Source organism: Herpailurus yagouaroundi, unplaced genomic scaffold (assembly GCF_014898765.1).
Source record: "Herpailurus yagouaroundi ecotype Mexico unplaced genomic scaffold, PumYag 100, whole genome shotgun sequence".
Lineage (NCBI taxonomy): Eukaryota > Metazoa > Chordata > Mammalia > Carnivora > Felidae > Herpailurus > Herpailurus yagouaroundi.
Window position 1 is genome coordinate 63,152,103 of NW_024412391.1, and position 23,617 is coordinate 63,175,719.

The 23,617-nt window shown below is 39.0% G+C and overlaps 1 protein-coding gene across 2 annotated transcripts in view; it reads right to left on the reverse strand.

Annotated features, from left to right (window-relative positions):
* COL1A2 (collagen type I alpha 2 chain) overlaps window positions 1–23,257 on the reverse strand; it is a 36,580-nt gene extending 13,323 nt beyond the window's left edge. The window contains exons 1-31 of one of the 2 annotated variants that reach the window (XM_040472651.1): window positions 23,038–23,257; window positions 20,507–20,517; window positions 19,866–19,880; window positions 19,188–19,223; window positions 17,648–17,740; window positions 16,311–16,367; window positions 13,262–13,306; window positions 13,121–13,174; window positions 12,979–13,032; window positions 12,610–12,663; window positions 12,136–12,189; window positions 11,588–11,641; window positions 9,809–9,853; window positions 9,462–9,515; window positions 9,315–9,359; window positions 8,900–8,953; window positions 8,296–8,394; window positions 8,123–8,167; window positions 7,917–8,015; window positions 7,415–7,468; window positions 7,145–7,252; window positions 6,752–6,805; window positions 6,564–6,662; window positions 5,607–5,660; window positions 4,800–4,898; window positions 4,356–4,409; window positions 3,836–3,889; window positions 3,630–3,683; window positions 3,297–3,350; window positions 2,274–2,318; window positions 994–1,092 (exon numbers count right to left, since the gene is read on the reverse strand). In XM_040472651.1, coding sequence (XP_040328585.1) covers window positions 994–1,092; window positions 2,274–2,318; window positions 3,297–3,350; window positions 3,630–3,683; window positions 3,836–3,889; window positions 4,356–4,409; window positions 4,800–4,898; window positions 5,607–5,660; window positions 6,564–6,662; window positions 6,752–6,805; window positions 7,145–7,252; window positions 7,415–7,468; window positions 7,917–8,015; window positions 8,123–8,167; window positions 8,296–8,394; window positions 8,900–8,953; window positions 9,315–9,359; window positions 9,462–9,515; window positions 9,809–9,853; window positions 11,588–11,641; window positions 12,136–12,189; window positions 12,610–12,663; window positions 12,979–13,032; window positions 13,121–13,174; window positions 13,262–13,306; window positions 16,311–16,367; window positions 17,648–17,740; window positions 19,188–19,223; window positions 19,866–19,880; window positions 20,507–20,517; window positions 23,038–23,107 — 1,866 coding nt within the window. In that variant the 5' untranslated portion in view covers window positions 23,108–23,257. The remainder of the gene's footprint in view (window positions 1–993; window positions 1,093–2,273; window positions 2,319–3,296; window positions 3,351–3,629; window positions 3,684–3,835; window positions 3,890–4,355; window positions 4,410–4,799; window positions 4,899–5,606; window positions 5,661–6,563; window positions 6,663–6,751; window positions 6,806–7,144; window positions 7,253–7,414; window positions 7,469–7,916; window positions 8,016–8,122; window positions 8,168–8,295; window positions 8,395–8,899; window positions 8,954–9,314; window positions 9,360–9,461; window positions 9,516–9,808; window positions 9,854–11,587; window positions 11,642–12,135; window positions 12,190–12,609; window positions 12,664–12,978; window positions 13,033–13,120; window positions 13,175–13,261; window positions 13,307–16,310; window positions 16,368–17,647; window positions 17,741–19,187; window positions 19,224–19,865; window positions 19,881–20,506; window positions 20,518–23,037) is intronic. The other variant, XM_040472652.1, reaches the window with a different exon arrangement.
* Window positions 23,258–23,617: the final 360 nt, after the last annotated feature.

The window sequence follows — 23,617 nt, forward strand, 5'->3', positions numbered from 1 at the left end:
AATCTCCTTAAGAGCAGGAACTATAGCTTCCACTTTATATAAAAACCCTACAATTCCACATACTTAAAACCTATCGACTAACTTCTAAGATAAAAGTCTTTGGAAGTACTACATCACCAAACCATATTTTCTTTCTTGTTTCCTCTCTCCCTCTTTCCTTTTTATTTTTTCCAATATCCTTCCACATACCAAAAGAGCTTTTTGCAGCTAATCCTTACATTTTTTTCCCCTTAAAGGTAGACATCAGGAGTAATATGAGTTGCCTTTCTTTATTGTGGTTCATCTGTTTTTCAGAAGTGTGTAATTCTATCTATTTTAAAATCTAAACCACAGATTCTGTTTTGAAATACAAGTTGCCAGGCTTATGTTTTGGGGATGAATATATTGGCCACTTAATTTTTACCTCTTCTGTTATTAAAATTTAGACTACCTTTTGAAATTTTACTCTCTGAAGTAGCATGGTAAGAAGGTGAAACTTTGTTCTCTAAAAATACTGTGCAAAATTATATGATGTTTCTAGATTAAAATCAAAGTATAGGGGTGCCTGGGTGGCTCAGTCGGGTAAGTATCTGACTCTTGATTTCAGCTCAGGTCATGATCTCATGGTTCGTGAGATCAAGCCCCACATCAGGCTCTGCACTGACAGCATGGAGCCTGCTTAGGATTCTCTCTCTCCAGTTTGCATGCACACTCTCTCTCTCAAAATAAAAATAAACTAAAAAAAAAAAAAAAACCCAAACAACCCAAAGTATAAACAGTTTGGTGAGACAAGAGTAAACCCATACTAATTCATTTATGTATGTAGAACACTGGGATTTCCCTTCTTTTGCAATAATTCAGGTCCGCTAGAATCAGATTGTCATTTACTGTGATGGAAATCAACACAGAATTGGAAATAAAAACTCTGAAAAACAATTCATTTACTATTGTGAATGATTTAGCTACTCTAGAATATAGTGGGCCCAAGCAGCAATATGGGACACAAAATTTTACCTTGTTTCCATCAGGCCCAGGGGGTCCAGAAGGACCTCGGCTTCCAATAGGACCAGAAGGACCGGCAGCACCACTTTCACCAGGGGGCCCACGCTCCCCCTGTTAAAAAAAAAGAAAAGAAAAAAGAAAAGAAAAGAAAAGAAAAGACAGATATAAGTGTTGCACTGTTCAGCACTTTCAGAGATACCATTTTTCACATCAGAGTCCATAGATTTTTAGCTTTTGAATCCTGGTCCATTAACAAATTACAGTTATTTTTCCTTAATTTCTCTGGTAGTAAAATGAACGAATGGGATGAGATATTCTCTAAAGTCTCATTCAGCTTTAGTGTTTTGTGGCTGTAACCCCGGAATGTTTTTCTTCTAGAGTACAACATTCAACCTTTGGAAGTCATTCTTTTTGTGTGTGTGTGTGTGTGTGTGTGTGTGTGTGTGTGTGTGTAATAGGTCCACAGATAAAAACAGACATCAGTTATGCTTGGTATTCATTGGGAAAGACTGTGCCATTTTAAATGAAGAGCAATGCTAGGTGTAAATAAGATGAGATACTGTCATGTCTATGCTCCCTTTTTATAACCTTATGCAATAGTGATGTAACAATTATAATATTAACAGGATGTATATGTATATATATGTGTGTGTGTGTGCATGTATCTACCTACCTTTCTAAATATCTCTCAATTGTATGTAAATATCACCATGACATGGTGGTATTCCATGGCCCAGAATATTTAACATGTACACAGTCCACATTGCACCTGTTTCAAAGACCTTTTTTATAACTATGGTTTTATGATACTAAATTTGGTAACTGACCATATAATAGGATACTTGTGGGGCGAAGTGATCATTCCAGTTTTTCCAATGACTACAGAGAAACCAAATCTATTTATTTTTTTTTATAAGAGCAGATTCATGATTTCGGCATTAGAGTTTGAGCATCGACATGCATTGCAAAAATTGACTTCAAATCTTAGTGAGACATTACTTTTTCTTGTTTGTCATAAATATATCATACTTGTATATATAAGTTACTGAATATAATACATATATTAGCTCATTTATGTTTCTTATAACTGTGGTTTTTGGCTAAGAAATACGAATAATTAAATTTAAATTTTTGATTTAATTTACACATCAAACATTCTCTACAGATAATGTTTAACTACAGAAGAGTCTCAGAACCTATTGCAAGGTCATCAATAGCTTTCAAAAGAAAGCACTACTTGTTTTACAAACACATCACCAGAAGTTTATGAAAGTTAATTAAATAACACTTACTCTTGGGCCAGCAGGACCAGGGAGACCAAATTCACCAGGGAGACCCTAGGCAAAACATGATAATAAATAAATCATGAAGTGTACGTATGTTCTTGAAATCCACTTATGATTATATTTAGGTAATTTCAACATAGCGGCATAAAGCCACGAAGGCTCTGCCTCCCTGAGTGTACAAGTACAGGGCTATTAGGAATAAGAGAAATTTGTTGTATACGGACAGGTACAAAAAGTGAGAATTCCATTGATATCAAAGATACTTCTATGCTAGAAGCTGGTACCAACAAATTTAAGCTTTCCATTACTTAGTTTATTGCTTTTTAAAAAATGACAAAACAGACTATCTCATTTGATATGATAAATAATGATGAACAGTATCAGACATTGCTTATTTTTAGTTATATAACAGACTGCTTTCTTAATAGAAATGATCATATTCTGCACATTACCTAGTTAATTGTATACCCAAGTGTATCTCCTTTATTACTGACCAGCTGTCTCCTTAATGTGCCCCACTGTTGACAAAGGAGACCAGGCCACAGAATGTAACTGAATTGAGGCACATTCATCACAATTACCAGAGAAAATGACTCAGAATTCATGCCCTGATTGTGGCTAGCAGTGTCATGTCTGAATGCCAAGAAAAATATTAAACGCAATTTTTCAGGGTCTAGTTTGATGGAAAATCAGCGCATTTACTTTTTTGCTATGGGAAAGGAAATAATTTGCATGTTAACGTTACCATGAACAATACAAAAAGTAAGGCTATTAAATGGAATGTTCATTGGTACATTTTACTTCCATAATGCAGTGTTTCATTCAGTCTTTAAAACGAAGGATTCATTATTCCAACAAAAATGAGTAAGTTGGTTTAGTCTCTCCAAAGTACCCAGGTAGGCAGAACACTATCATTAACATGTGAAATAAGAAGGTTCTTTTTGCCTATTATAATCGCACTGCAGGAGGGCATTACAAGGGGGAAAAGTCCCAACTTCAGGTAAGTCTACTAGCACTTGTTTTACTCACCCTTTCTCCTGGTTTGCCAACTTCACCAGCTGTACCTGCAGGGCCAGGCAGACCCTAGGAAAAAACAAACAAACAAACAAACCACAAATCTCAATCTTCTGGCTACATTCACAGGATGCTAATAATTGGGTTTTTCTGGATACTGATAGCGACATGATCGCCACCTATTGCGTGTTATTACAGCATTACACAAAAGTTTGCCTTGAAAAAGTGAATTTTCATTTAACTTTACAGTTCTGAAATCAGGTTCTGTGTGGTGGGGGGAGTGCTATGGTGATTTGTAGCTGGATAGTCTGACCAGAGGCAGTATTCTGTATGTTTTAATTGACTTACCTGGAAGCCTGGAGGACCAGCGGGACCCTGTTCACCTTTTCCACCTTGGACACCCTGAAAGTGATAGGCAAGATAGCATGAATAGAGGTGTATGCCACCACTGCTGTCTACCTATAGAACTCTTGGACTGGAAAAATGAGATGGTCATTTTGCAGGACTGGATTTGTTGTAGGGCAGCAAAGAACAAGAATGGAAGAAACACTCACTTGTGGTCCAGGGGGTCCCTGAGCACCATTGTTTCCGTCAGGACCTGGAGCACCCTGGAAAGTTTCACAGAGAGGCTCAGAATTACCAGTGAGACAGTTTAAGAAGCCTCAAAGCCTCACGCATTACTTCTTCAAAGCTTATCATCTTAGAATGACTCATTGTGGGTCCCCTGCCCAAGTACTAACTTTTGAAATGGCTTGTGGGAAGTCCACGGATGGAGGGCAATTTATGAAGGCCAGAGAATGCTACTAGCATATGCATAGCTCTTTAACCATAAAATAAATTAAAATCAAATGCATCCATAAATATTTTTGACCTAGTATACATTCTGATTCATTACAGCTCACTGCTTTGTAAGTGCAGTTAAAAAAAAAAAAAAGACATTTTTTGATGGCAAAAGGATCCTTGGGGATGCCATTTTGAAAAGAAAATGCCAGAATTAAATCAGGTGGCCTCAAAGGCTCTGTGTTTCCTAAGCGGGTACTATGTGGGCAGCTACAGGCAGAAGTTGGCACCTACCCGAGCACCGGCAAGACCAGCATGACCTTTATCACCATTTTTGCCTGGATCACCCTATAACAAACATGAAAAAAGTACACATTTAATGTCAAATTAACCATGAAAATTTTGAAATGTTAATTTCTTGCTTGATTGTTTTCTAAGGTTCCTAGTCTTTGAATTCTGTTAGCTGGGGCGTGATCCATCTTCTTGCAAGTCCAAGTACAATAAGGTCCACCTGTGTTTGCAGAGGCATAGACTCAGGAGATAGGTTTCCATCAGGTGTGCAGTGACATATTGGAGATCAATTATTAATGTGGTAAGTGGCTTGCTGTTTTCTTGTGTTGAAAGGGACCTCCCCCTGGCCCCCTTGAGGTAGAGTGGACTGAGGGCAGGAGAGAAAATAGAGTTTTGGTGAAATGTGGCAAAGAAGTGCCGAAGGAGAAGAGAGTGTGGCGTTCTTACAGTGGGGCCTTTGGGGCCAGGGAATCCGATGTTGCCAGGCTCTCCTCTTGCTCCAGCTGGGCCAATTGGTCCAGGCCGGCCATCAATGCCAGGGAGGCCCTGAAAGCAGAGTTTATTTAAAGTTCATTCGGCATCAACAGGGCCTCACAACCTCAAACTTGTGATGCTGCCATGGGATGCAACAGAATCATTTTCTGAATGCAAACAGCTTCCTGGTATAAAGTGTCAATAAATTATGAATCTATTTTCCTTTTCTTTTTTTTAAATTTTTTTTTTCAACTTTTATTTTATTTTTGGGACAGAGAGAGACAGAGCACGAACGGGGGAGGGGCAGAGAGAGAGGGAGACACAGAATCGGAAACAGGCTCCAGGCTCTGGGCCATCATCAGCCCAGAGCCCGACGCGGGGCTCGAACCCACGGACCGCGAGATCGTGACCTGGCTGAAGTCGGACGCTTAACCGACTGCGCCACCCAGGCGCCCCTCTATTTTCCTTTTCTAAATAGGATGTCAGTACACACACGGCCAAGTCAATCTCATATGTACACAATTCCTCCCTTCCCCTCCCTTCCCGTACCCCTGTCACCCTCTTCAATTTTCCCTGCCATGTTTTTCTCTTTCCTTCTCTCCTTTCAGTCCTGCGTTCATTTGGACTCCATAATTACAATCTAATACTTTGCATTCCCAGATGATGTATGTGGCTGATATTTATTTTCTGTGTGTTCATGTATAAAGAAGCCACAGAATAGACTTGATAAGGGTGCAATAAGTGTCCTTGAAAATATAATGGAAAATGAGCAGTTCTTACCATGGGACCTTCTTTGCCAGCTGGGCCAACATTTCCAGGGGCACCAGGAAAACCCTATAAAATAAATGAGGATGCTTTCATGTTGGCACTTTAACGCACATACTCAAGGCTCCAATTCATTAAAATCTCACAAAAGCATTTTCCCCCTGACTTCTTGTTTGTTGCCTAGGGTAAATCACTGGGAGGTATGGAAAGAGCTCTGAAATCTTTCTTCTTTCTATCTTTTATGCCTTTCCTTTTATTGGATTTTAGTGCAAGTGATTCATTTACAGATATCTCAAGAAAGTGTTAAGCACCATACTATAGGGGCAAAATGTATCGTGTTATTTACCTCATAACAGAAAAACAAATACTTTTAGTCAGCAATTTTCAAAGTGGATTTTTTATTGCTATATTTGGTGTCTTTATTACTTGTTTATGGTACAATTACAGATGATATTCATCCATAAGAGATAATGGAGGCAAAAAAATCACTCTATTGCTATGGATTAGAGTGTCTACGAATCTAAAGGTCATTTCTCTGTGGCTAGTGTGATGCTGAATACATTACAGCATTTTGTGATTGCTGGAAAAATGATTTCACTTATGAATCTAATACACTGATAATGTATAGTCCTAATACGTTTCATGAACACCTTATATAAAACTCACAAATTGAGATACAAGATTCATGCTGATAGGAGAACCAACCTAATTTGGATATATTAAAATCAATCTATTTTTCCAAAACCTCCTGGCCATTGTATCAAGCAGTAAATAAGAAATTTACAAACTAACCAGATTCGTAAAAGTATCTCTGGATGCTGATAAAGTTACGTTAAAAAGGCAACCATCAGCAAATCTACTAGCAGATTTACGTTTGATGATTTTTTTATTGTCGTCTTCTGATATTACTCATCCCTTTAAAAAAGGAAACGGTGCCAGGTGTGACTCACTCAGAATCTTTCTGAAACTTACTCGGGGTCCCATGAGGCCGGGCTCTCCAGGGCGACCAGCATCTCCATTGGGGCCTCGGACACCAGCAGGGCCAGTAGCACCACGGGGGCCAGGAGGGCCCTGTTCAACAGAAGAGGGAGAGAAGGGTGCTCAGGCGGGGGACACACCCACCGAATTCTCTCCCTGGGAGTGAGGAATGGACAGCTTACCATAACACCGGCTCTGCCATCAGCTCCAGGGAGACCACGAGAACCAGGACTTCCCTGTGAGGGAGTACATGAAACAGCAAGAGTCAGAGAAAATCCTAGAATCCAACAGGGCAGTGTTCACAGAAATATGGCATGCATGCGAGAAACCGTGATGCCCTTAAGGGAGAGAGACCAACACAGGCCAAGCCAAAAAATTTCACCCGAACCCCAGAGGGATGTGTGCAGGAGACATTCTACAACAGTAGGTCAATCCTGTTCCCAGACCAGACTGAGTCACTGATCTAGAAAAGCAGATGGAGAGCAGATGCTCCCTCAGTCATTCTGACCAATTTCCAATGAAAGGGTGTTCTAGCCCTCTGGTGTGCCTGGGTGTCAAGAGCATCTGGAACCTACTCTCAGCCCAGGAGGCCCAGAGGGGCCAGCAGATCCAGCTTCACCATTGGGGCCTCTCTTTCCTTCTTCACCACTGGGACCAGGAGGACCTTGAGGACCAGCAGAGCCCTGTTTCATGGAAAAAGCAAAAGAGGAGGGAGTAGAAAAAAAATCATTTTTATGTCAAATCCACGCAGAGAAAAATAATAACTTTTTTAAAAAAGCAGAAGTATTACTTTTTGGATTGAAAAAGTAACAAACCCATCAAATTGTAATTATAGAATTACTTACAGGCTCACCCTTGTTGCCACTCTCTCCTTTGGAACCAGCTGGACCAGGTTCACCCTAGGGTTCATTACAAAACAGTGGTCAAATGACAAACATTTGTCACAACTCTTTTACAGACAAGCATCTTGGAATGTTCATGGATCAAGGTAAAGAGAAGTTCAGGTTCTGTAAGAAATGTGTCCAATTCATATTGGAAAAGCTTATAGGGGAATGGCTTAGTTGAAAGGACAAGGCTGATAATAGAAATGTACCTCACTGACCTTTGTGTAATGTTCTAGGAGAGCGGGAGGGTGTGTGTGTGTGTGTGACAGAGAGAGAGAGAGAGAGAGACAGATGGACATACAGAACATACATGTACATGCACTCATAGAAGAAACGCAAACTAAAAATGCTAAGAAAAGGAAACATAAAAACGATAAATCCACAAGAGGAAGTCTAGATGGTGACAAGATGATGGCAGAGCTAATATTTCAGGATGATGGAAGCTGTGGCCACGATCACTTACAACGAGTCCTCTGGCACCAGTAGCGCCAGCAGCACCAACAGGGCCGGGAATACCACGGGGTCCAGGGAGGCCAGGTGCCCCAGCAACACCGGGCAAGCCCTGTGAAGAGAATGCAGGGTGACCCATCATAAGATGATTGGCAGATGAGGTGGTGCTCTTTAAAGTGCCTTTAAAAGCAGAGCAGCACGTAATAGCCATATACTCACAGCAGCACCCTTCGCACCAGTCAGGCCGTTGGCTCCAGGGTTACCCTACGAAGAAAAATTTTTGAAGGGAGAAGGATATCAGTTAATAGGAGTATTTTCCATTCTTCTCTGACCCCACCTTCACTCTTTTGGCTTTCTTCCACTCCCTGAGGTTAATGACAATGACTACTTACAGGAGGTCCAACAGGGCCAGAAACACCTGGAAGACCCATTTCACCACGGGGACCCGCGGGACCAGCAGGACCAGGATTACCGACAGGTCCAAGTTCACCCTAAAAGAAGGAATGACACTGAGGCATTAGTCTGCGAATAACGAAACAGCGGATCTCCATTTTTAGGACACCAAGTTTCATGAACTTTCTTCAGAACCGCTATCATTTCCCTTACCTGGTTTGGTACCACAGATTTGGATTTGGGTGCCTGTTTTCCTGGTCTAGTTCTCCCATCTTGGCTATCATCGTCACCTACCTCTGTCTCTCTGCGTTGGAGACTGTTTCTCAGCTAGTCAGTCCTGACTAGTTTGGGAGTCTATTTCAGAGGGGTCCCATAAAATAAACCTCCATGTTGGCTTTTATATCTATGTTCTTGGGCTCAAGTATAGAGACATGATCTATTTCATGCTTGGAGTGAGAAAAGTAGCCATTCTATATCCATTTGGAAAGGGCGACTCATTAAGTTACCTGTTCTGTAATTACCTATCTGCAAACACAGTCTGTGTCTTTCACATCACAATAAGAAGTTTATCAAGGTAATGACAATGGTCACCAGTGTTTTTACCTTGGGGCCAGGAGCACCTGGGAAGCCTGGAGGGCCAGCAGACCCAATGGGACCCTGAAATCAAAGTAGAATATGGTAAGAAACTTCCTCCCAGTAAATTAACAATACAATGAGGCTAGAAGATTGAAGTGGCTCAGAGTGGCTGGTTCCTACCGGCAAAGAGAAAAGTGACAGCTAGTCTGTTGTCATTAATATCAAAGGGAAGACATTCAAGGTATCCAAGGTGAGGTAGATTTTACTTTGTGCATCAATGAAAAGCCCTAGGGATACTAGTACTTATAAAGAGAACTTCCAGAAGACCTCCTAGAACATTTGGTAAGGGGTCTAAAATGGTGTCATTTTACAAATTAATAAAGAAGATAGTTCCCATCCCACACTCTCAACCCCTTCCAAATTCTTCAGTGTCAAAACTTACAGCAGGACCCACAGGACCCACACTTCCATCACTTCCACGGGCACCCTATGAAGAAAATAAGGAGAAAAAGTCAAGAGGAAAAGTTAAACAGCAGTTGTTAGAAGACTATTTAAAAGGATAAAAAGGGACAAAATTGGAAATACTCACAGCTGGGCCAGGGGCACCGACACGTCCTCTCTCACCAGGAAGCCCACGAGCTCCCTAGAAGCAGAAATATTTTCAATGAAATCCAGAATGCTAATTTAAAAAATGTCACAGGCATAATTTGCTTCGTCCAATTTCCAACATGCGTAAGAATCCACTAGAAATAACTAGGTCTTGTTCTAATTCCAACTAAAAGGTAATGGATTTCAATTAAGTATGCAGAAAGTTATTAGAAAAATATCAAAGAATACAATGCCGAGGGAAATGGTAATTAGCAAAAACATTAAAGAAGTTCCAGCTTGCAAAGAGTGTACACATTTAGATTTACAATCAAGTAATCAATAACTTACTGTTTGACCTGGAGTTCCATTTTCACCAGGGGCGCCAGGTTCACCCTACATGGAAAAGAAGGATTGGGATTTTGTTCATTACAGGTATTGATTATTTTTTTTTTCTGATCGGGTAATTTTTACCCTCTTATTTTAATTTGAACCATTTATATATTTTGAAACATGTAGACTGCTTCTCAATTATGCCAATCACATAAATTTTTTTAAATTTCTAAAATTTATGTTTTTATTTAGATAATACCAAATATCACAGTACTAGGGACATGTGGTTACTTGAGGGTTATTTACCCTAGCTCTAATATTTCTCCTTAGACTTTGGATATCATTTCGACTAGGCCTATTTACCAGGAATAATATCATAAAAAGAGATGGCAGAGGATAAACTGCTTTCAATAGAATCATATTTACCCTCTTTAAAGTTATTTTTTTAATTTAATTTTATTTATTTACTTTGGTGGGGGAGGGGAGGGCAGATAGAGGGAGAGAGAGAATCCCAAGCAGGTTCCACAGTGTCAGTGTAGAGCCCGACATGGGGCTCAAACCCATAAACCACAGGATCATGACCTAAGCTGAAATCAAGAGTCGGACGCTTAACTGACTGAACCACCCAGGCGTCCCTAAAGTTATTTTAAACACTGAATATTTTCCTTTTTGTAAAATATGCATGGAAATTTAAAGCTTCATAATATTTTTCAGAGCTATCTTATTTATTTCCAACCTATACTCTTGAGTAAAAAGCACGGTGGGAGGGGGAGCAGTAATTTAATAAAATGGTACATGTAAAGAAACTTTCTTTCTAAATAATCTGATGAAGATATAGAAGACACAGGTTTGAGAGACCCTTTAAGGACCCTTCATTTCTAGGATTCTAGGTGAAGTGTATTCTTTGGGAATAAGCGCAAATGAGAGGTAAGGATTTTAGCCTAAGGCCTTCTAACTACTGGATGTGTGACTCTGGGTGAGCCACTCGTTCTCTCTAAGCCTCAGTTTCCCTCATCTGCAAAGTGAGGGGGTCTCCAAAGCTCGCTGTGGCTCTAACATTTGATGATGCTGAGACTAGTAGTCTGAGCTATTACATTTGGCCCTAGGGAGAATGAGTTTGACCTTATCCATTTGTGTGGCAGCTGGAAAGTTAGAGCAGACTCTCCATATTCACGTTCATTTCTGGTCCCGCTAGTATTCGTCACTCATTAATTTGTAATTACGTTGGTATTCACTTTAATATCACATTATCTCCTTAATAGGAGAGAGAACATTTTATAGTTGAAAGCGCTGTCAGAGAAGAGCCTAGCCAAGAGATAACACACTTCTGAGACTTTAATTACCTAATTAAAAATTTTTTGAGTGTGCACAGATAAATCACAGGAAAGAGGTTGAAAAGTGGATTGTGACATGAATGTACCTATCTAATTTGTGCATGGCAAAGGAGAATTTACAGTTTAAAATAACATGGCGTTCTAATATCTGATTTTATGTTTATTTACTTTTATTTTGGCTGCAGAGGTCGGGTGAAATTACAGGAGGAGAGGAAATGGAGGAAGAAACTATTGACATTTTTATCTCAACTGTTTAATAGATATTAAATTAAATAAATATTATTAATAATTGGCCTTTTGTCACAGAATCCTGTATCCTCACCATTAAGGGCTCTGAAGTACTGAGGGGGAAATAAGATTCTCTTTGGAATATGAGTAGTCTTCTGTAAAAATATACTTTCTGATGGTGATGGGGAATTACAGTCAATTGTTTTAAAAACAATGCTTCTGGTTTGGTACTTACCTTCACACCTGGAGCACCAGGCTGTCCCTTCAATCCATCCAGACCATTGTGTCCCTGAAATGCAAATTCTTATGATTAAAATTCCGTTTCATTATAGTGCTTGGTCAAATCCAAACCTCCTGGGTGAATCTGGTGACCGCTTCAGTACAATGTGTCCAGGGCCCAGCAAACTTGCTCCGTTTCCCCAGGTAAGTCGCTAAACCTCCCTGTGCTTGAAAGGGAAGGATATAGAACTAGATGAGCTCTCACATTCTTTTCATCTTTAATCATTTTACGATCTTCAGATGGTTATAAACACCTCTTAAGTCATATGCCTTTTACACAATTTTCTCTGTAGGGATCCTCATTTCTTGGAAGCTGCGGACAGACTGAAAAAACTATACCCCACTGTACTTCCCAGCCATCCGACCTCTTCTCTCACTCTCTTCACTCTGGTGAATTCCAGGAATTTGGAAGCAAGTATGTGTCACCCAGGAGTTTAAATATAGTTGAGGTTTTTCCTAAAAATAATCAACATTTTCTTTCCTCTGGGTCAAGAATGTGCTCACCCTAATGCCCTTGAAGCCGGGAAGTCCAGGAGTCCCAGGGAAACCACGAGCACCCTTAAAAAGAAACACAGAAGAAGGTAAATGTTTTCGTTCTCAATTAAAAAACAATGATTTCTTCCCTCCAAAGTACTTCTTCTCATGGAAGTTCAAGCTTGGAATCAATGGCTGGGATATTTTTAAAGCACAGATCAGCAAATTAACTTGCTCTAATTTGAGTAACTAATACTATGGTATTTGTACAAAACATGATTTAGTTTATAGTATGCTTGCTATCATTAAGACGACATTATTTGCATTAATAAAAACTGTATGCATCCTTAACTAGGCTCCTTGATTTGTCAGATGCCTTCAGTGAGTGGTGCATGCGTTCAAACATCTATGTGGCCATTTAGACTGATTCCAGTTTTACCAACTGTCTTATATGTGAGATGCTTCTGATGTCTGGACTGTATACACTGGGCTAATAAATCTTACCTGTGGTCCAACAACTCCTCTCTCACCAGGTCGTCCAGGTTTTCCAGGGTGACCCTAAAACATGAAAACATCATAGTTAGGTTAGCTGCTTTTCTTGCTAAGCCATCAGATGGAAGTTGGAACATCTTGGTTTTTAAAATAGGCGGAAAAGGCATCATATAAAAATGTGGGTCCAAATATATATTTAATTAACAACTAATTCCCTTAAATACAAACAAATTAAGATTTCATTAAAGTAATGTTTTCCAGATGGGGAGAGTTATATCAGGCATATTCAGCTTTTGGCAAAATACTTCATTTGAATCCAGAAATTCTTGTTGAGGCAGTATTTAAATGGCATTTTGCAAGTGCTCATGAGTAAATACTTACATCCTCACCAGCCTTGCCAGGAGGCCCAGGTGGACCACGAGCACCCGCGGGACCCTAAGGAGAGACCAATCATTTCGTCAAGGTTACATCAATAAACTTCTTAAAAAAAAATCTTTACCACAAAGGGGAAAAATGTACTCACAGTTTGACCAGGCTCACCAGGCTCACCAGCAGGTCCTTGGAAACCTTGAGGACCCTAAAAGAAAACAGAGATGTCATGCTCCGCACCTTTGTTTAATTCTGTCTTTTTGCCTGAGAGAGATTACTAGCTTCCAGTACTTACAGGAGCTCCAGATGCACCAGGAGGCCCTCTAGGTCCCATCAAACCCTGTAAAGAGGAAAAACATAGCACTGATAAGTTCTCATGGCTTTGGTTTGGGCTAGATAGGATAGTACAGTATTGCCATAGACATTTTGTGATGGACAGATGAAGAGAACTATCCTGGTTTTATTTCATAGTTTTTGTTTCTCCCAAAGAAGCTCTTAAGGACCCACGTTTCCTCCACGATTTCTCTGCCTTTGCTCTCACTTCTTCTCCTAACCCAGATCATCAGAACCCAGTTGGATGGGTGACCACTGGTTCCTGACGGTCGCACACAATTGGGCATATTGAGGTGGTTCTAATGCCATGAAGCGGATCCGTCTCTGCACAGTATAGAATACACGACCGCCTTCTATGCAGCTGGCGAAGCCTTTCCATTTGGATTCCCTCGATCATATGTCACTTCTGCATGTCATATCCAGCTAGGAAATTGATATGCTTATTGGCACAAGAGGCATAAATTGAAAAGGATTAAAAGCCCTTCTTAATGATTAGAGGGAGGTTCCTTATAGAGCCTTATAGCTCCTTTAAGGGCTGTTGGTGACCGATGAAAACGTCAAACAAAAGGGGATGTAGTGAGGGGTGAAGGAAAAAGAAAATATTACTGAAACATCCTCCTGGAAGGATCTAATATTATTCCTGAAACTGTGGCCCGCAGTAATGGCAGATTGTTGTTTTTGTTCTTATTCTGCAGCACACAAGTAGAGTCAAGCAGCATTACTAGTTTGGGAGCTAGCTCCACATTCTTGACTCCCCGGTGCAGTAATGAATGCCTGGGCAAGCTCTCCTGTAGGGGCCAGCTCCTTCACGCTGAAAATATTGCATAGACAAGTCTAGGGCAATTTATTCGTGACACGTCAACGATGGGGGCTCTACAGGAAAGTCTGCCCCACTGCATGAATGCCTAGGGTGAAATAATACAGATTTTATTAAAAAGCACATCATCTTAATTATAAGAATTGTTTGCTTTTAGAAATTGCTTCTACATTAAAAGAAACTGTCACTTTTCAATCAAAATGATTGTTTAGGTACACGTTAAAAATAATTTTTTTTGACGCCATGAATTTTTAATTATATTTATTCATTTTTCTGCGTATTTGCAACAATTTCATTTACATAAAAGGTAGTTTATTTTGCGGGGGCTGTGAGACGGACCATGATTACTCATTAATTCAGAGAAGAACCCTGTGGGGTTTTATAGTTATTGATTTTCCAACATGGAAAATTATTTTAATACTTTATTGCTGCCTATCTTCTTATTTGTGAGCCACATATCTGTTGATTACATATGTCTGTGACTGTGTGGATGTGAAAGCTTAAATTATATTTCACTGATATTTAAAAGTAAAACACACTGTTTTATGCCCCCCAGAGAAGGTTCCAAAGTCAGGGGAATCTGAAATCCATATTAATTTTCTGGGCTTATGCAGGCTTTTTTTTTTTTTATTAGTGTTTTACTTTTTTCCCCTTTAGATTCTTCTTGAGACATAGGTACTGCTTTAAAACTGACTAATGTCCAGCATTAGCTAAAATGGCTAATTTCAAATATCCAATATAAACAAAGCCAAAGAAAATCTCTACTTCTTCATTTCACATATGGATGTTTTAAATTACCAGGACAAAGCAGGAAATTGGAAATCATCAATTAAAGGCACATTACTTCTCAAGTGAGAGTTTTAATTTACAGAAAATATTATCTTGCCCTTATAGTGTATTAGCTTATTACGGACCATTAGGTCCAGCCAAACATCTTCTTTTGAAGATAGAGCACCGAATGCATCGTCCAGGTAAAATTTATATTTTAAAGACGATATTAACTTTAAACTGTAGTGTTTAATCAACTTAATATTTTTAGTTCCAGCAATTTTTTCCTTTATTTTATACATACTAGTATATATTTTGCATGCTCATATCATCCTTTTGCTAACACATCTCACTAATGCTTGTTGGAAGGTTCACTTGTTAGAGATAGACCATCATCATCATAATCATATAGACACTTTTCTAGATGTTACTCAAATTATGGATATGTTGCTAACTGTGTGTGCTGAGTGATATGAATGCTAAATTGCACTCAAATTCTCTTCTATATTGGTTTATAGTTAATAGACTAAAAAGGGTATTTTTATTGAAAGGTATAAAAAGAAACATTTCCTGTATTGTTAACTCCTTGAGGGAGGGAGAGATTCTGTCATATTCATTGTTGCATCCCTAGTGCGTAATACAGTTTGGGGCTCATTGAAGGCATCTGATAAATATTGTTGAATAAATTGATGTTTCATTCAAGTACTAGATACATGAGACATGATGTCGTTGATTATCATACATTCTAATTCTGCCATTAACCACTTCCATGGCCTTAAAGGGAAAGGGCTTAAACTCTCTTGCTATAGAACAAACAGGATGGACTAGAACTTGTTGCTCCTTTCCAGCAAGTTTATAGAACTTAATAGGTCCGTGCCTCTACGGGTTGCTTAAGGGGCGCCTGGGTGGCGCAGTCGGTTAAGCGTCCGACTTCAGCCAGGTCACGATCTCGCGGTCCGGGAGTTCGAGCCCTGCGTCGGGCTCTGGGCTGATGGCTCAGAGCCTGGAGCCTGTTTCTGATTCTGTGTCTCCCTCTCTCTCTGCCCTTCCCCCGTTCATGCTCTGTCTCTCTCTGTCCCAAAAATAAATAAACGTTGGAAAAAAAAAATTTTTAAATTCTGAGCAAGGTCAAAGGATGTAAAAAAATTAATCAGAGTGATCACTCTTTTGAATTAAATTGATTTACCTAAGTTATGGTTACTATGTCCAGAGATTATTTACACATTGGAAACATGTTTGTAGAGAAAAGTGAACCCTGAATCTAGGCTCAGATTATTATACATTTGAATACAAAAGGAATTGCTGCTTCTATCTGATCTAAGTATTAAGTGTTAACCTCGGGAGCTAAGGAAATGGCAATATGAAATTTTTAACATGAAAAACAAATTCTTTTTGTTTTGGTTAAGATAAAAAGAGATAAGCATACCATTGGTCCAGGGCCAAGGCCAACTCCTTTTCCAGGGTCATACTGAGCCGCAAAGTTCTAGAGAGGAAAAAAAAAAATTATATACATTATAAATACCGGCCCTATAGTTCACTTTCTCATTCTACTTGTGAAGATTTTTACATTATTGTTTAAAAGGGAGCAATATTTTTATATAGTTGTTAGTTTATAATTCCATATTGAATGAAGTTCCTAAAAAGTGAGGAAAAAAATACAAGTTTAAAAAAATTTAGTCCACACCTGGTTTGAAGTGGGAAGCTTCCCTACCTTATTTTCCAAACCCTTTCCCTCTCTGTCCATCACCCCTCCCCTGTTCCCACCCCCTAAAACCTCTACACTGAGAAAGGGGAGCCTTCTACACTTTAAGCCACTGGGGATCCCTGATAAATTACACAGAGAACAAGAGGTCACCTTTGTATTTTCACCTGTTTGCCAGCTCCTCCAGAACTACCCAAAGTGACTAAGAGACCTTTTTCATGCTTGAGTTTCAAAAACGAGTTTTCAAGTTTAGAGGAAAATTAAATTAAAATGCCCCTTGGAAGATTAAACTTTTAAAAAATAGTTCACAGTAATAACTTTACTGTTAAAGATCTCTCTTATAGTAGTAGATCTATTAAAGAAGGTGCTTTTTAATGCACTCAGTAGATAAGCAATCATAATAAGATCTTTTGGGGGAGAAAGGTCTTATTTTACTGGCATACAGTTGGGTATTAGAATCAGGCTTCTGATTCATAGTGCTAACCAATTAAGCAAATATGTTTTCCTTCCTGCAGTGAGGCCATTTGGCACTCATACCATTGTTAAAGACATAAAGCTAAAGGAAGATATTAATGAAAAAGGGAAATGTACTTTTCTTAAATTAGTTTCAAGCAAATTAAACCTAAAACTACTTTGAATGTTGGTTCAGCAGACTTCAAGCCAAGGAGAATAAAAAGAGTAGGATGTTTGTGAAATTGCTGAAGATCAGGGATTTCACTTATAATTCAATCTAATCAAACTCTTTAATAATGCAACACCTCTTATTTGTGCCCTACTGATGAAAGATATTAAATCCCCAAATTAAATAATAGTTGTGAGGACTGCAGCTACCTTCAGTGAACACAAAGACCAGTCCTGTAATTGACAAGGGCTCACAAAGAGAACAGGCAAAGCAAAATCTTGAATGAAGAAACCAAAGAAATGAAATAAAATGTACTAATATTCAAATAGTAGACTCTCCCTTAACTGCTAAAAAATAACTTCCACAATGGGCCTTCTTCCAATAGAGGTATAACAAAACTAAAGTTAGCTAAAAGTTAGTAGTGCTTAAGACACCTTACCCCGCCAAGACCAGGGGGGCCAGGAGGACCAGGTGGGCCAGGAGGGCCTGGGATACCGTCGTCACCATCTCTGCCTGGTGGGCCTGGTGGACCCTGTTTTGTAAAAAGTGAATTAGGTCAGGGTTAGACAGATCCCTTAGAAATCTATACATATAAAACAAGACCTAAGAACACATGTGGTAAGATCAGTTGTTCAGCTCTTTCAACGTGCAAGTGGTAAGGAAATGGGATACGCCATATTTGTTTGTCACTAATTGGAATTCACTTATGACATGGGTCTTTCTTGGAAGGAGGTTTACTGACTGGCACACAAAGAAGACACAAGACAGAGTAGTTCCTCTGGAAGAGGGCTATCTCAGGATTTGAATATTAATGCATAATGGAGCTCCAGTATTCAAATAAAGATGGAAATTACAGCTACAATTTAGTATTCTATAAACTTCATACGGAAAAGAGTGCACAGCGATGTACCATGTATACTGATTGTCAGTTTCAGACTGATGAACTTATTCAATTGTTTTGATATATTATGTATGAACAGTAGATTAATTGATATCACAATTAATAAAGTCACTTTATCACAGGATAGAAAATCCTGCAGATTTCTTACCATTAACACTATCTACATTGTTAAGATAATTTACCGACAAATTGCTACTTCTAACACATTGTTTTTTTTTTTAATTTTTTTTTCAACGTTTTTTATTTATTTTTGGGACAGAGAGAGACAGAGCATGAACGGGGGAGTGGCAGAGAGAGAGGGAGACACAGAATCAGAAACAGGCTCCAGGCTCTGAGCCATCAGCCCAGAGCCCGACGCGGGGCTCGAACTCACGGACCGCGAGATCGTGACCTGGCTGAAGTCGGACGCTTAACCGACTGCGCCACCCAGGCGCCCCTCTAACACATTGTTTGAGTGGAATACATTTTAGTCTGTACTTTCCAACACATATAAGATGTAGGTATTTATACACTGGCAAACGTGTTATATAATGCAAAAGCATGTAGTTATACATGCCAAATAAGTACAGCAGGGAGATCTAAGAATTTCATGAATAAATCGTAAGCCTAACTTGCACATTTATGAATTTACACAGAAACATGTTGTTGACTGATGTTTCACTTCTATTACCAGACTACGTAAGAGATCTTACTTGAAAAGCAAACAAAACATGTGAAAAGAGAGGATGTATGGTGGTAGGTAGATACATTTCCATTATACAGGAGTTGGACAGGTCAACTGAAAACAAAGAAAGACCATGCAAAGAATATGGCTGCTTATAATAGTTTTGCTTTCTAAAAGGATAGTCTTGATCTAAAAAAAATTATTGATATATATACAATAATGCTCATATACAATAATGCTCATTCACCTTTTCTGTAGGACATTATATACTTAAAAGGTGGTGCAAATATCTGGATGCCCCACCAGATATAAGAAATATAGTGTTCTTATAAACTGTGAAAGTTTCCTGTAGTTTCTAACATGTAGTTATTCAAATATGGTTCAAAGCTTTTTAATAGTACAAAAATTACACACCCTTTCTCCACGTGGTCCTCTATCTCCAGTTGGGCCCTACAAGGAAGATACAAACAGCACGATAATAAATGTCTAAGCAATTAACAGTGAATGAGCAAGCATTCTTGACAATAATTAGTCAGTAAGACTGATCTAAACACAATATTATTAGAAAGTAGCTATAAAAGTGGCATAATACAATAGAAAAAGTATTTTGTTTTTATTATAATGACATGGGATGTTTTTAAACTGGGAGACTACAGGCTATAGTCTCCAGTCACTACGCCAATATTATAACTACTATTTTTAGAAATATGATTTCTGTGGATAAAATTACCATTTTGTTACATCGTTAACAGTATATTTATATAGTCAAAGCCCTTTAAAATAAACTTGCATTTACTACTATAATTAACATAATACTCATTCCATCTCCAGAATTAAAACAAGTCTTTTTTTCCTTTAGTATGTAAATCACCAGTTTGTATAATATCAGTGTAATTAGAGATAATTCTGGAAGATAATAAAGCTTGGTTATCTTTAACATCAAAGATACTTTATTTTATGGTTTAGCTAATGCATATTCATGTGGGCAAAATCTTGACAAAGTATTTTCCTTCTGTAGTCTACTATAAATTTAGTTAAATTAGAAGTTCTTTCTGATCATTTCAGATATTATGGAAAATATGAGACTCTTACCTTTCTTGCAGTTGCCTAGAAAAGAATAAGTAAGAAATTATTAGGGGGAAAACTGCATTAGTGTTTTTAAAAATGGCTCCCAGTTCTGTGTAGTATACAAATATATCTACAGAGTATATACACTGTGCGTACCATTATTTAAATATTTCAAAGTTTGATTTTAAATTTTACCAATAAATTAAATAAAATATGTTCAGAACGAAAATTTATACTTATCTGTAATTATGCCTCAAATTCAATTCACGAGCTAAGAATTTGTTCGTAATAGTCTTGCAAATGATTCCAAGGGAATAACAAAGATTCTTTAGTTCTGTGAAGTCTCCTGCTTTGTAGTAGCGGATGCTTAAAACCCAAACTTCCACTAGATTATTTATTCTGTTTCTTAGGAGTGTTCTTATAAGGGTGGTCTTATTCAGTAGCACCGCCCATTTTGGACATTGGGGTGGATGCCTTCGAGGCAGCCAGAAAAGTTTGACTACCACAACTCTTGATGATTTTCTTGGGAATCCAGGTTGTTCAACACCAATGTAGCCTCCTCTTCCTTCCCCAGAGAAGACATTAGTGTGACCACAGTAATCTCAGTGTGTGTGTGTGTGTGTGTGTGTGTATATAAAACAAATTCTAAAAATTATTTTACTCACCTCTTCTAAAGCTGTAGAGAAAAGAGAAAAAGAGGGACATAATTATTAGAATTATTTCATCGATCCATAGCAGTGCTTAACAAATAGGTATATTAGTCTATAAAATTGACTAATCCAATTAAAGGATCAAGTGTTTTTTCTTTTTTATTAAGAATATTCTAATGCCTTGGAAATTATGCAGGTCAAAAGTATGGCAGGGGTCAGCAGTGTATTTGTTTGCAATATTAATATGTAAATATATTTTGAATTAAATTGTTAATTATTTACTATTTTATAAATGCTGTTAAATATTAATGTGTCTGAAGGATATTTATAATGAGTAGTAATTAAGTTAGTAAACTGCATAAGTAAATCACTGAATGTGAGTAAGACGGGTACATTGATGAGGAAATAATTTATGGTTTAGATAGTTTTTGATATGTAAAAATCTAAAAAAGGGAAAATTTAGGGAACTATGTTATCGAAACAGACTTTTTTTAAAACAAAATTTACTTAGTATTTCACTGAATTTATACCATTCTTAAGGTCCTTTTTGAAAAGGTCTAATTTGCAAATTAGTCACTATGAAAATGGAGTCATTTGGACATCTGAAATTTTGCTTTAAATTGGTTCACTTAAATTAGGTAAGGTCATTTTGCCAATATGTATCACATTTGTCCCTGGGAAGGAATTGCTCTGTATAAACGGAAAAACTGTGGATTAAAGATCTTGAGAAATAATGGGAAAAACATACTAAAGTAATATCCCCCCCCTTTGCCATAATTGCTGTAAGTCCTTAAAGACTGAATTCCTCTCCTATGGTATAAAAATTATAGGTTAACACAGGATGTAAGGGTGGCCAAGCTGGCAACAAGATGAATCACCCCTAAAAATTGCTTTAATTAGGTGGCCAAGAAGTGTGTCATTTGGAGTGAGAACATCTGTTACAACAGTCACAATTCAGGAGGGTGGACCACATCCAGCACTGACATTTAAGGGCAATTTATAAGAATTACTTTTAAATTAGGAAAATGATATGTTTACTTCATTGTATCCATCAGTAGGAAGAATAATTAGGCCTAAACTTGATTAACAGAAGTCCTTATGATTTTGGAAATTTGCCTTTTAATTACTCAGACTGAGCCATTTTGAAGAAATGTGTGTTTGGTAACTTTTATTCCAGACTGTAGTTGGCTGTTGGTCAGAGATGAGTTGCCTTTTGTACCTTCAAACTTTCCTAGGTCTGTTTTCATCATTTCTTTAGGAGCCAACTCTTTCCCCTATCCTCAGATCTCATAAAAAAAAAAAATTGGTAATATGAATTTCTTCAATACAATTATTCCTTAGTATCCACAGTGTGTATACTAAAAGTGGACAAAGGGAGAAAACACACATACAAAAGTGAACCAACAATGATGCAATGGTAGACACCGTGGCATGTGGGTGGAGCAAACTTTCTGGAGTGTTGGGTGTGGCCAGACACCCCTCATACCCCATCAAGTCAGTATCTTTGTCTGGTATCTAGACAGCCATTTTCAAGACAAAAATAGATTGCTTTTCTCCATTCTATCTTGACATAGAAGTCTGGTCATAAAACCTATGTCTGGAAGGTGGCCTTGGAGTCCATCTAATCTCCATTCTGCATTTTAGAGAAGGCTCAGTTTGACTTGCCTGAGGTCACGTGGTAAATTAGTGGCAAAGTCATTGGAAAAAACGCGGTCTCTTGAGTTTCAGCTCAGTGTTGATATTTCTCAACTTGCTATGGTCAGAGTGTCTGATTGTCACTGAGGACACGTTAAAGAGGTAACTCTCAGGCTCAACAAAAGGTAGAACATATTTTAATTAAATAAAGTTACCATTTCCATGACCAGATAATACGTGGAGAAGCTAATCTCACTCTTCAGAGTGTATCCATTCCAAGGAACATCCATTTCCCTTCCCAGGATACACTGGCTAGCTACTGGGAACGGCTTCAATCAGAAACGCAGGTCACCTCTATATGTAAACCCATAGAGTCTCTCATGGGGATGCCATTAGCATAATGCCTGGTCCTCTGTGCTTTCCTTGTCCTCCCTCCAGAGGGCGCCTCATAGTTATCATCCTCATCCAGGCAAGCCTTAAACCGCCCAGAAGAGAAAAGCCCAAAGTCCAGATTTACATAGTGGGGTGAGTTTTATATTATGAAATTAAAGGGCTTTCTAAAGCAGGCCTCAGATTTTACATGGTGGGCATCAGTGCAGTTATGGGGCCTGTTAATGTCTCATCCTAAGGAAAAAGACTTTCTGCTTTTTGAGCTTCGCTAATTAGAGGACCCAGATCAAATTAAGACTCACTTTCAGTTGAGAGAAAAGTTCCCTAACTTTTGGAGAGAGTTGAGCCTTTTATGTTTTCATTTTCTAAAATAATTTCCATGTTTTCATCCATGCCGGTGGTTCTCCACATGCCAGGGAGCCTTGCCTCCAAGCTGTACCAGGTTTTCTTTCTTCCGACCAGGGTGCCCACCCATCTAACCTTTCTTCCCCGTTTGCCCCAAGCAAGCCGAAGGCACTTACATTGGCATGTTGCTAGGCACGAAGTTACTGCAAGCAGCAACAAAGTCCGCGTATCCACAAAGCTGAGCATGTCTACCACTTAGACATGCAGACTCCTTGTGTCGCAGAGCCCCTGGGTCACCGGCGGAGGTATCACCTGGCGGGCGCAGGCATGCAGTCGTGGCCAGTACCTCCAACTTAGCTGTAACCTCCTGCCGCCTTGGTGCTAAAATAATAAAGCCCGGATCTGCCCTATTTATACGGCCAAAGTTTCCCTGGCCCGAGGGTGCCTCCAAAAGCGCCTCCACCAATCGGAAGGCTGGGGCTGGGGGCCCGGGCAGCCACAGCTGGGAGGAGACTGCGGGGGCGCAGAGGAGGGAGCGAAGGGGGGAGGGACGTGGCCACGGGGCTGGCTTCTTAAATTGGTTCCATTCTTTTTGAGGACGTGGACACTTTTGAGGCTTTCAAGGGGGAAACTCTGACTCGCTGTCTGCATACCTCCGCCCTCCCCATCCCCCCTCTCTTCCCCGCCCTTTCCAAGTTTGGAAACACTTTTGGACACGTCGGAGCGCTCTGCAGACACCGACGTGGGCACATTTGC